The sequence below is a fragment of the Pistacia vera genome, unplaced genomic scaffold, assembly GCF_008641045.1.
Source record: "Pistacia vera cultivar Batoury unplaced genomic scaffold, PisVer_v2 Contig1055, whole genome shotgun sequence".
Classification (NCBI taxonomy): Eukaryota; Viridiplantae; Streptophyta; class Magnoliopsida; order Sapindales; family Anacardiaceae; genus Pistacia; species Pistacia vera.
This window is the reverse complement of record NW_022195088.1, coordinates 256,621-269,870: the sequence shown is the minus strand read 5'-3', so window position 1 is coordinate 269,870 and position 13,250 is coordinate 256,621. Positions and strand designations below refer to the sequence as shown.

Below are 13,250 nucleotides of genomic sequence, written 5' to 3'. Positions count from 1 at the left end.
TTTTGATCCCATTTATAACCTCAAAATTTAGATCTTATAAACTAATATGTGCGGCTCTAATACCACATGTAAGAATTATTCACAAAATTGTTTTATAAATTAATGCATGAAATCTCAAATGTTGAGTTACAAAAACCTATATTATATCAGTGCATTCAGATCTTAATAACCCACATATTAGTTTATAAAATACTGACATTAAATTAGGAATAAGACAAACCTGATTTATTCTATTGTCTCTGATTCTTGAAAGAGATCGATTGTCGATCAAGAGGCTTGTCTTCCTTTCCAAGAACGCGTAAATATGACGATATTTTAATGGGAATAATCAATCATGTGTTTGGAAAGGGGACCTAGCTAATTTATATATCAGACTATTGGGCCACCCCATTAAGGGTTTAATAAACCTTGTAGCCCATGCTAGTTGTCATAACGCAGATCAATTAAATATGAAGTGTATAAGACTTTCAAATAAACGATCACAAAGCCTATCAAAATATCTCATTGGACTATGTGTTTATCTGGTTTGATTAAATCAAAACATAATTCATGTTAGCCCATAATTAGAAAATTTTCCAACAGAGAGGAGTAGAGAACGATGAAGGTGGCTGGAAAAGTGGCCGTCAGCGAATAAAACTCTGTTGATCGGAAAGAGTGGAGGAAGATCAAGCATATGGGAGGTGAGTAAAGCTTAAAATTTCCATCTTTGATGAGTTTTAGTTCATTTGATTTGTGTTGGTTATAATTGATTGTAATGACATGAGATTACAGTAAAATGGGAAAATTGAGTTCAATAATGTTATGTGGGTAGAACATATATGTGTTTCCTAAACAAAATTAGGTTAAAGATGTGATTTTGATATAAAGGTTCACTATGCAAAAATCTGGCCATTTGGAATTCCGAAAATTGTTTATATGTTTTGGGTTTTTGTTTTAAGCTGAATTTCTAATATGTTGTTGTAGACTTCTTGAGGAGTCTTTGAAAATTATTTCACTCAAAAAGACAAAAACTCGAAGAATTGAATTTTATATGGATCTTTGAAGTTGCCTTGTGAATTTTGGAATTTTCGTTTTCTGCTGAACATGTGTTTTTAGCAAATGATTTGATGTGTCTATTCTTATCCAAATTGAATGATTTTAAATTCTCGTAAATCCTATATGTGTCTAGCTTAATTCTGGAGAGTTTCGTGAGGTTTCGATAAAATTTTAAATTGTTACGAATTTTACAACTCAGTAACCTCAATTCTAGAAATAGTTGGCAGTTTTAAATAAGTTGAAAGAAAATTGTGTTTCAAATAGTTATTGATTCTGAAATGACTTGAGAAAATTATGGGAACAGCTTATATGTCTCTAGAATGCCCCATTAAAATTATGGCTTAAATAGGTGAATGAAAGTTTTATGAAAAATCCGAGAGCGACCAATGTTCGGTTATGAGACAGATTTGTTACAGAAGAAGTTAGGTTAATCTTTTGGTGTGTCAAGTATCCAATGATTTTAATATTGAGGTGTTACTTAGGAGACTTATGTATGGAGGATTTATTGGATTTTGTATATAGGGAGGCAAGCAAGAGCATTGTTAGAGGATTTCAATCTTTTTTTGGCTTAAGGGTCAAGTTCCAAAATGGTGAGTGGAAAATCCAAATCCTGACTTTCATTTTGAAATAAATGTTTGTTATAAACTTCAAATGAGTTGTTTTGGTTTACTATTTGCCATAATTTAGTGATTTTCTTTATATTAATATGATTCATTGCTAATGTTATTGGTTTACTGAGAAATTGAAGTTTTTTGAAAAATTGTTGTTGATAATACAAAAATTGGGCTAAAGTGTTATTATGAAATCATGTTGAAAACTTGCATTTTAGCCTTATACTGCACATGCGAATTTAATGTTATGTTATATGTTTTCTTTATGAATGAAGGCAAGAGATTTATGAAAAAATGCGAGTTAAAGGTATCTAGATTAATGATAGTAGTTTTCAAACCACCATATATAATACCCATCATCTTCATGATATTGATTTGATTATACACATGTGTTTGATTGGTCATTTGACGATCCAAGTGGGTCGAAGGTCCAAGTGAAGTAGATATTGTTATATGTAATTGGTCATTTGTCGGCCCAAGTGGGTCGAAGGCCCGAGTGAGGCAGATATCGCTAGATATGATTTAATTTTGTCGATTCAAGTGAGTCGAAGGCCTGAACGAGACAAATATCGCTAAACATGATTTGATTTTGTCGGCTCAAATGGGTAGAAGACCCGAGCGAGACAGATATCGTTGGGACTAATTTGATTTTGCTGGCTCAAGTGGGTCGAAGGCCCGAGCATGACAGATATGATTAGACATGATATGATTGTGGTAGTCTGAGCAATGCATGATCTCGTTGAGTTGAAGGCTTGAGCCGTGACAAAAAAAATTTATGATAAGCAAGACAAATATATATATATATATATATATATATATATATAACAGACAGGAAAGATCATATGAATTGAATAGCTTCAAAACATCAGAAGAAACTCATCAAATTTTCAGTTAAAAATAGGTGTATCCTTTCGTTTGAAAAAAAAATGTCATTGTGCACTCAGCAACACCAATGAAAACCAAAAAAATTATCCAAAAATAATGGAGCCCAAACAAGTGATTAATTAAATTAAATGTTAAATTATAAGACAGTTGTGAACTCTCTTCAATGGCATGAACTCAGCATCAGTGTGGAAACTGATAAGCCCTTGAAGTGCAACTTCGGCATCTGCACTTTTCATTAGCTCACAGGTAACTTCAGCTGGTGATGCCTGGACCTTCTGAAGCAGCTCCTCAATGTTTTCAAACAGGTAATGCTCCTGAATATTCAAGTGGTTCGATGCAAGTGTCTTGAAACCGTTAAACGAGCAGTAGGACATGGGTACATGCATATCCATTCGTCCTGGTCTTAGCAGCACTGGGTCAATACGAACCTTGTAATTAGTTGTCAACACTACTATTCGCTCATCAACGCTACTTGACCACAGCCCATTAATGAAGTTCAACAACCCAGAGAGAGCAACCTGTTTGCCAATATATTTGAAGTGTTGTTCTTACATCAGATTCCGGTGGTGGAAGAGGAAGAGCAAATGACGGTGGCGAATGGTGGTGGAAGACGATAGCCAGCGGTGCTGGTGGTAGAGGATAGTTGGCCGCAGCGGTGTGTTTTGTAAAGGATAGAGCAAATGGCAGTTGCGACTGGTGGTGGAAGACGATAGCTGGCGACAATGGTGGTAGAAGACAATCGGCGGTGGTAGAATGGGTTTTGTATAGGACAAGCCTTGCTATGGGAGGCTGAGCTTGTTGGATAGCCACTATCCAGGAATGACCAGAACCAAACATTATTCAACCTACAGAGATCTCAAACATGTTTCCAATCTTCAGAACAGCTCACCTTCACCTAGCTAACTCTCGACAGAATATCCAGAAGCAAAGGAATGAACTTATGATAACCTAGAGTATTTGAGGACGGAAACAATGACCCGTGCTCCAAATAGGATAATGAAAAATCCCCATTGCCGGGATTGTTTTAAATTAAATTTACTGTCAGTTAAAACAGAGGCCAAAAACTTACATGTCAAAATCTCAGTTCAGTAAAGACAACACACATGCAAAGTAAAATGTGAAAATATTTAACTAAAATTATGGTTCCTTCCCGGTTAATTAATTCCTAGACTTCTTTCTTGAAGACTTGGATGAAGCCTTGGATTGCTGTCCAGCATTCTGTGAAGCTCCTTTGGCACTAATAACTTGGCTTGATGTTGAATTGGAAGGATTAGAATTAGTACCTGAGGCACCAGCTTCATGTTTGTCTCTAACAACTGCACCCTGAGAGCCTCTCACTTGGGCAGCTCTCTTATCCTTTCTCTTAGGCCTGTAACTTGACCTCTCTCTCCTGGGGAGCCACCTTTCTGGGTCTGGTGGAGGACCAGGGTTGGCAGGATCAAATCCTTTGGGGTACCTTGGCTTTCTCTTTCTCCTTTTCTTTGGTTTCTCCCTCCTTCCTTCCTCATGTACTTCAGGGACAACATGAGCAGCGCCTTCAACATGCTTTGCACCATAAGTCTTCTCCAAACTGTTCACATCAACCCCCTTGAAACCAGGCAACGGCTTCAGCTTCTTCTCATAAGCCTCAGCCTTGTCAACATCCATATGAGCAGCTGTAGTGACCAGCCCAACCAATGCCTCAATGCTTCCATGCATTTTCACAAGCTCCTCATAGAGATGGAAGGCATCCTCCTCTCGGCCATGTCTGAGCTTGAAGGAAGCAGCCTCCTGCATTATAACACTTAGCCGATTGTCCTCGGTCATGGAATTTAACCACCATTTGATTGCAGCGTCAAGCACAGCTGCTGCACCTTTGATATCTCCAGCACGCTCTTTAAGAGACACAAGGGTGGCCACAGTACCAGGAATGTGCTGGATATCACGTATCTTAGCCAGGGACTCGGCTGCAATATGAGGATGGTTGGCAGCAGCAGCAACCTGTGCCCTTGCCAGAAGAACAACTTTGGACTGGTCAGGGAACTTCTCAGCATGCTGCCCTAATATTTCTTCAACTCTTGCAGCCTTTTTCTCTCTCACTAAGACAGCAGCTTGAAGCAATACTGGCATCACACTGCCAGGAAAAAGGTCTGGCAATGTGGCAACAAGTTCTTGAGCCTGTAAAGTTGCAGCAATGAAACGTATAAGACATCAGGTAACCAGGAATCTTGAAGCAGCGGAGTTTGCTCATAGAAGTAAAAGAAAAATGGGACAAATCAGAGAGAAATTTGCAATACCCCAGTAGTATACCTGATCCATCTTATTTGCATGAAGAAGTAAAAGCATTCGGTTTGCATATATTGCCTCCTTTTGCTTTGATGAAAGCTTCAACTCAAGCACACCAGCAAGCTGAAAGTTTTGCATGCCTTTCTCTTTGATGCGATCAAGTTTCTTTAAGCTATCAGAAACATCTTTTGGACCCTTTAGTGCAATGAGGTTGTTCACTGCCACAGCAAGTGATGATTCATCTGCCAGATTTCGTTTGATAATGTCTGCATAAGCTCCAATAGCCTCTTGTTTGTTTCCAAGGAGCTGATTAAAGAAGCTAATTTGCATTACTGACCATTGTATAACTCCCATCGCAAAAATGGAGGGAAACATTAAAAAAATTAAAACAGTACAATATTTGCACAATGCAGTTATTTTACCTGCTGAGCATACGCTAATTGGACAGCTATAGGAGCCAATTCAGTCTCTATCTCATCCTCAGCATAGTTCTCATCAGTCAGTGTTTCCTGACCAATTCTGACAAAAATAGTAAATCAGTGTCCATAGAGTTCAACTGTCTCACCTTTACAAGAAGTTCTAAACTTTAACGACTCACACATGAAGTACAAGAAAATAGAAGCTACCAGCCAAAAATTTATGACAAGCAAGACAAAAAATAAATAAAATTATAACAGACAGAAAAGGTCCATATGAATTGAGTAGCTTCAAAACCTCAGAAAATTCTCGCTTAGAAAATCATCCAACTTTTTCAGTTAAAATTAGGTGTATCCTTTCGTATGAAAACAAATGTCAATGTGCACTCAGCAATGCCAATAAAAACCAAAAAAAAATACCCAAAAATGATGAAGCCCAAATAAGTGATCAATTAAAGTAAATATTTGATGCTAAATTATAAGACAGTTGTGAACTCTCTTCTATGGCATGAACTCAGCATCAGTGTGAAATTTCATTGTCGATGTCCAAACCTATCATGCCATGAATGAAGCTCAAGTAGATGTCAAAGGGAAACATCTTTATGAACATTTAAATTTCATGACAAATCAAGCTCATTGAAGATAGCATACTGGAAACTAACACAAGAAGTTGTGGACTCCATTTTGAGTTATTTTCATAAACAACAATCAGATAACATGACATCTAATGAAGGGTTTGCTAAGAAGAGCTGCATCAAAAGTTTGCACTTCTGACATTGATCTCAAATTACCTCCATAGACACTCTCTTACTTAAAAATGGTTAAAATCAACTAAATATCCATAAGTTGACTTTCACACTTGTACAGAATTCACAGTCAAATTGTCATCTGTATAATTAAAATACTATTAATATAAGGTTGAAGACTAATGCAAAACTAGAAACATTAATACTGTATATTCATAAAGTTCCAGTTCTGTAACAAATAATATACTGTCAAAAAAGAGAAAATACCCATCATGATAACAGTGCCTTAATACCTTCGGGCTGCCAACAAGAGTTGTTCAGCATCAGAGTACTTATTCCTTTCAACTAGAGAACAAGCTGTGTTGTATGCCAATTCAAAGCTGCTAGTTGCTTTCACCCTAAGTCCATCCAGTGTTTTTTGCACTTCAGAAGCCCTTCCGGCCGAAATCAAACCAGCCACAAAATTTATTTCTAAACAATCAATCTTGGATTTTTGAAGCTTCTCATATATATCTACAAAGGCATCTATTTCTCCTAAACGATATAAAATCTGAGATTTCAAGAGCGTGGCAGCAGAAGTGCTTTCTTGGTTTTTCAATAACTCCAATGCTTCATCTAACTTGTTTTGCCTGTATAGGCAATATGCCTATTTAGAAACAGCAGAAGGAAAATTAAAATCAACATGAAAAGTTTATGTCCACTTTAGAAGCATCTAACTCAGCCACAAATCATCCAAAATTAACTAAGAAAATATGTAACAATTCAGAAAACGTAGAGGCAATATAAGAAAAATAGATGTATTATCTCACGCCATTAGTGAAGGACCCAAATTAAAGGAGAAAATGCATTCCAACGATGTCATGCAAAATATCATCGAAAATTGAACGAACTTCAGAAAATAAAATAAATAAATATTCTATCATGGCAGCTAGCATGCAAATGCAATTAAAAATTTTCTCTAAAAATCAACCACGTTTTAACACAATATGTCAAGAATCGACCATGGCAGCGAATTATAAGTAATAAGATAAGCACAGCACGAAACACTTAGAAAATTAAAAACCTTGAAGTAACGAAAGCAAATAGGGAGCTTCTGAGACGATTGAATTGTAGAGAGAGCTCCATCAATATCGTCCGCCCTTATCAGAGCCACCACTTTGCACCGCATTGCGTCCTCATCGCCAGGCGCAATTAAGAGAACTGCAAAACAGTTACATGCAGCGTTTCGATAAATAAGAGAACATAACATGTTAAACAATAAAAAAGAAATGAATTGCCTGAAAGCTTGAGAACCGTACCTTGATCTGCGACTTTGACGGCTTGTTCGAGATAAGATCGCTCGACTTCGACGGATTGTTTGAATTTAGATCGCTCAATATGTCTGTTAAGCGAGGTGAATAGGTCTTCGATGGCAGGTGGTGGCTGCGACGGCGCAGGCTTTGGTTTTTCTTTAGTTTTAGGAGCCATTGATCGAGATTTTGTTGGTTGTGGGAATTGCTTGTATTATTTTCTCGGTTACCAAACAGATCAGAGAGGAGGCGAGTTTCTAGGGTTGAGTATCGGATGTTGCGAGTGAGGGCTGATATAGTGTTCCTACACCTACATCTCTTCGGATTTCTTGAGCCTGGGCCGAGTGACCCGTGAAGCATTATTTGACAGCCCAATTAGTTGCGTGAGGAGCCCGATTCCCCATCGGTGCCGGCTCAATAATGTAAAGAGGTATGAGGCGAAATTTAAAAAAAAAAAAAAAAAAAAAAAAAATTGATGTATTAGATATATCTATTGACAAGATTATTGAAATCAAGTCAGCAAAATAAAATAATAACATCTCTAATTTGCAAAAGAACTAATTAGAGAAAAAAAATCTGAGACAATTGTTGATATTGAAAAAAGGCACCAATTAGAGGGATCTAATTGGACATATTGAAATCAGAACAAATGTGTGTGTGGTTAATTAAAATCAACAATGAATGTGAAACAAAACCAAAAGAAAATGAAAATGACACAAACAGTTTTAAAAATAGTTTAGTGAGTTATTTCTCAAACCTACATCCACTGTTCTTGTTGTTCTTCTTTGATGGAATACAAAATATGCTCTCTGACTCTCTAAAATCTCAACCTCTTTACATTGTTTTGTGGGGGTATTTATACAAAATTTTTGAAATGGTAAGTGAGATAAATTTGCGATTGCAATCATATATGATTTATATCACGTAATTTTTGTGATTATGTACCAAAGTCCAACTAATGTTTGATGAATGTTTGGATAAAATTTGGAAGAATTTGAGTAGAAATTTTGGAGTGTATATTTTGGGCAGATTTGGCATTAAATATGGAGCGTTTTATTCCCAATTTTTTATGGCTTAGAAAAGAGGTAGAAGTGTAGCCAAATTAGACTTGCGCTGTGTACATAAGTTGTTTGATGAAATGTCAAAGAGAAGTGTTTGTATGAGTATGATTATGTGTTATATTGAGATGAGTTTGTAGATGGTAGAGAATGACATGTTTGTATTCCATATTGCATAATTGCATTTATACATGTGAATTTAGAAAGAATTATAAGCATAAAACCATCTACATGCATACATATTCATAAGAGCATGAAAAAACACTAAAGAATGTTAAAGAGTAAATAGAAAGAAATGAGAATATTAAAAAAGTTCCAAATCTGAATTTTATTTAAAGAAGTGTAAAAAGACAAAAAGAAGAAAAGGTTGTTGCGATGGGGAACCGTGAGTGACAAGAAGAATTTTCCCCACATGCAGGCCGCCTTTAGTGAGTGGCCTAAGAAGAAGAAAGAAGAATTTGTACAGTCCGTAAGAGTGCATGTGAATGAGGGCTATACCCAAGAAAGAAGAATACACTCACATGACCAAGGTTCCAAATCCATGCCTCAACCGAGTTCGATCGGCAAAAGAATAAGAAAATAAAATAAAATAAAAGAATAAGAGAAGAAAAGAAAAGAAAAATCAGAAAAGAAAAGAAAGAATAAAAAGAAAGAAAGACTAGAAAAGGAAGCAAAGAAACAAATACAGAGAAAAGAAAGACTAGAAAAGGAAGCAAAGAAACAAATACAGGGAAAAGAAACAGAAAAGAAAGAAGAATAGAAAAGAAAATGCATATTTTATACATTTGTGCATTTGCATTATACATATGCATAATACCATGCCCATTATCTGAGTAGTGGGAAATTAGAATAAAGAAAGAACAGAGAGAAAAACAGAGTAAGAGTAGAGAAAGAATACAGGAGAATGGGGAAATGTGAAGTAAGGAAAGAAATTCAGAATTTAAGCAACAAAGAGAGAAGGGTAGCATAGCGGGTTTACTTACTGAGCAATTAGTGTTCACCCCGTTGTTTTCAATGTTTTTGCAGGTAACAGGTGAGATGTGGTCACTTGGAATATCATGCAACGAAAGGGTTGGGCAAAACTGTCAAGTTACTATTTTGAGACTTTATTATATTATGTAAAGTTTTATATAGAAAGAAAATTAAATATGGGCCCATAATTTTATACTCGTTTATATGTATATATTTTCTTATATATATTTAGTGAGTTTTACTGTTATTTTATGAGTATACTAGCTAGAAAGAGAATCATTACAAGCGTCCTTGATGGCCTTGGGAACTTTAGCTAGGGCCGAGGATGGAGCAGGCGAGCCAACATTCTCAATCACATGTTTCTCTTCCTCGATCTCAGCCTCGCCATCCGAACCTTCGTCGGACTTAGAGCTGTCCAAGTAAACGAACTCCAGCCTCACAGCCTTAGCCTTCATCCTCTCGACCCTGGTTTGATACTCAGCAGGGAGGAAGGAAAAGTCAAATGAGGGATTGCTCTCCCGCATGAGCTTGACCTAATTGACTGATGTCTCCCAAGCATGCTCTTTGCCGACGGTTTTTACTGCCTCTACCTCATCTTTTAGAATGGTGACGTTCACTGAGGCCTCTTTACAATCCTCTCGAGCCTACAACAATTCGACATCTCAATCTATTAGTTGGCTCTCCAAGTCCCCAACCTTGGCTTGAGTAGCTGTAAGCTCCATAAGCTCGGAGGTTAGTTTGTTGTTGAAACCTTGTAGATGGTCTTGATCTTTGGTCACCGAGCCCTTAGCTGCCTCCACCTGAGAGAGCTTATCATCAAACTCTCTTTGCTTGAGAGCCAAGACTTTGGATTGCTCTACTTTGTGCTGATTAAACTCGTCTCTCAACACCTTGTTCTCCTCCTCTAGCTTCCATGTCTTCTCTAACATTTCTTCTCTAAGCTTCATCATTTCTTCTTGAGCTATGGACGAATTTTCAAACATTTCGAAGTTTTCATGATAGAGAAGTTAGACCAACATGCAAGCTTGAAAGGAAGAAAAAGAAAGCTTGAATAATTTTGGAAAAGAAAATAATAAAAAATGGGAGAAACGAGCTAATTTAACCTCGTGATAGTGCCCATGGTGCAAGAAAACCTTTCATGTGAGCGCAACACTTTTTACACGCCATAAAGCCATTCAGACCTTGCACTCCTTACAGTGGAAGCCCTCATAGCGATGTATTCTGGCAGCTTGTCTATTTTAGCCTCGAGCTCTTTGGCTTCTTCCTCATCGCCATGCCCTTGCGACAAAAATCTTTGGCCACTTATTGGCCAGTAGCCTTAGCCATCGAAACTTTTTTCTTTTTGGCTAAGTCCCAGCTAAAATACAAGAATCCACCACTATCTTCTTCGAGCCTTCCCTAGGCTTGACAACATTCTTCCCCAAGCCTTCCCTAGGCTTGGCAACTTTTTTCTTCGAGCTCTTCTAGAGCTCGGGGGCAGTTTTCTTTGCAACTTCCTTGGGGCTAGTTGCAAGCTTCTTCTAGCTTGGAGCCTCTTCAAGCTCAACCCCAGTCCTTTTGACAGCAGGCTGAGAGGTTGACCTTGGCTCAACCTTGCTCGACTGAGTAGAAGCTACAGTCTGCTTCTTCGCAGTAGCACTGGCCAAGATTTTCTCTTTGTAATTTTTGGGTTTCTTGGCATACATCTCTACAAGAACAGAAAACACATCAACGCTTTATAAAGGGAAACAGGGGAATACATGAGAAAGCGAGTTAGTATATGCTTCTACCTTTCTTAAAGATAGTCCAAAAATTCGCAAAACCTGGACAAAACCCAAACTCAATCAGGCGAGGAAGGATGATTAGTTTGGTCACGTCACGATGACTTTCAAGTAGGTCGTTGAAAATTCTTAATTGCCTCCTATAGTCTTCTCCAATGAAGTTTTGGTCGACGTTCTCTACAAAGAAAGACAAAACATAATTAGCAATCGACTAGTGGATACTTAACCACAACAGAAGGACAAGGATACCTACAAGCTTCATCTGCAAAAGAGCCGTTACCCCTAGAAAAGTAGGAAAAATATTCGGAATCCCAATTTCCAAGCTTCTTGGGGACTCCAACCAATCCATTTAAATAGGTCTTTCTCGCTTTGGAATGATAATAGGCTTGGTCCTGACTTTTTTTTTTTTTTTTTTTTTTTTCTATACAGGTAGATGAGCTTTTCTAAAGTTAGCTCGCCAATTTCATTCAACATGTAAGCTATGTACATACCTACTATAATTATGTACGAGTTCCCTATCAACTAAAGAGGAGTGACATTGAAACGATTCACAACGTCGATAATAAAGGTATAAGGTGGGATGGACATGCCACACCCCAAAAGGTCTCAGAGATAGCCACCCAGTTTTTAAGGGGATCTTTTGTCAAGAACTTTTTGGAACGTGAAGAGAATTTTGGGCCACATAACTCTCTCTGATGCACTTAAGGTCCTCTAAGATGATCGATGAAGTTGGATCTGTCCTAAACTTAACTAATTACGAGATCCTCGCACCAGTGGCTTCCTTGCTCATGTTCCACGAGATTTCAATCCCACTACCTATGCTCCTCTTAAAGTCTTCGATACCGAGCTCTTCTTGAGCTCTCTCCCCATAATCAGCGAAAACTGTTAGGGAGCCTTCTTCGAATAGTCTCTTAATGTTGAGGTCAGGGGACAACATGATTGGTTAGCTTGCTTTTGGATACCTGAAACAAGAAGAAACAAGTGTTATGACAAGTGACCTATATGTGCTTGCCTTCAGTTCAGGCATCCAGAAAGCTCGAATGCAACTAACCTAAAGCTAAACCCAGAAACACAAGCGAACTTTAACGATTCCCAACAGCCAACCAAGAATTTTGGTGGAGGATTCCAGCAAGCGCTTGTCTAAATGCTCTTAAAACCCAACTTAGTGGGTTTAAACCCTAGAACTAACTAGGCCATGGCAATGGCCATCCCAACAAAAAAAACTCAAGAACTCAAACAAAGAAACCGGAGAAAACAAGTGTAGAACACTTACTTGTAAGTAGATGATAAAGAGGTTCGCCAAAAAGTCACCGTGAAAAGAGTGAACAAGGGTTTGCAAATACAAATGGAAATGACAACCAAATAAGCTCAGGCAAATAATTTTCAAGTAAGGGTGAACTGAGGGTGAAAGAGTCTATTTTATAGTGTCAAGACGGTAGTCAAAATAGTGGGAAGCGATCTAAGCTATCTGTTTGTGACGAATCTCAACCCTCCATTCATCGAGCTATCTAAACCATTCAACATTGACATGTGGTGATGATTTGTGATGCGCGATCAACCGTTAGATCGAGTAATTATAATCAACGACGCACGCCACCTCAACCTCACGAGTGTCAAATGCACGTCGCTTTGATTCCTTACCCCAGCTATCACAACGCACGCACGACAAAAGTAACTGCAAAATCTTGCTGCATTAAATGCATGAGATGCATCTCGAATACCTTTATGTCCTCCATTTCAAAATTCGAATTTGACATCATTGCATGAGAAGCCAAGTCTCAGTCATGTCGGGTGAAATTAAGGTTGCGCGATAAAGCTTGACAAAAAATTCAACAACTTATGTGCCAGTTCAATCAACGAAAGAATTTAGTATTAGTGGCAAATCAAACAACTACAATTTTCAAAGCTCGTTACGACCTCAAACATTGGAGGGAAAATGTTGCATGTGATTTTGCCAAAGCTCAGAAATCTTAGAATCTCGTAGAATTATAGTTTGACCCAAAATCAGCGCAACCCAGAATAAGCCCAAGCCAGCAAAAGCTCGTCGCAAGGACCAATCTTGATTGTTGTTCGACAAATAAGAGGATAAGAATCAATCTCTGATATTTCAGATAAGATAAGACTAGCATTGATTGCAATGCGATCTCAATACACAATTGTAGAAATCACGGGATGCATACCAAGTTTGATCGCAATCTTGGATTTATCTCTAT

The 13,250-nt window shown here is 37.7% G+C and overlaps 1 protein-coding gene across 1 annotated transcript; it reads right to left on the bottom strand.

The window, feature by feature from the left end:
* Positions 1 to 3,689: 3,689 nt before the first annotated feature.
* Positions 3,690 to 7,528, bottom strand: LOC116128364 (signal recognition particle subunit SRP72-like). The gene is made up of 6 exons (XM_031414076.1): positions 7,257 to 7,528; positions 7,022 to 7,158; positions 6,252 to 6,604; positions 5,219 to 5,315; positions 4,821 to 5,102; positions 3,690 to 4,688 (listed from the first exon to the last, which is right to left on the bottom strand). The coding sequence occupies exons 1-6, from the start codon at positions 7,423 to 7,425 to the stop codon at positions 3,690 to 3,692; spliced, it is 2,037 nt and encodes a 678-aa protein (XP_031269936.1). The 5' UTR covers positions 7,426 to 7,528.
* Between the last annotated feature and the right edge of the window lie 5,722 nt (positions 7,529 to 13,250).

Bases quoted from the DNA above. Each gene is read 5' to 3' on its own strand.
- LOC116128364 (XM_031414076.1), bottom strand. From the start codon at position 7,425: ATGGCTCCTAAAACTAAAGAAAAACCAAAGCCTGCGCCGTCGCAGCCA. The intron at 7,159-7,256 runs GTACGGTTCTCA...ACTGTTTTGCAG, and splicing joins CGTCAAAGTCGCAGATCAAG to TTCTCTTAATTGCGCCTGGC. The intron at 5,316-6,251 runs GTATTAAGGCAC...TATTTTTGTCAG, and splicing joins CTCTTGTTGGCAGCCCGAAG to AATTGGTCAGGAAACACTGA.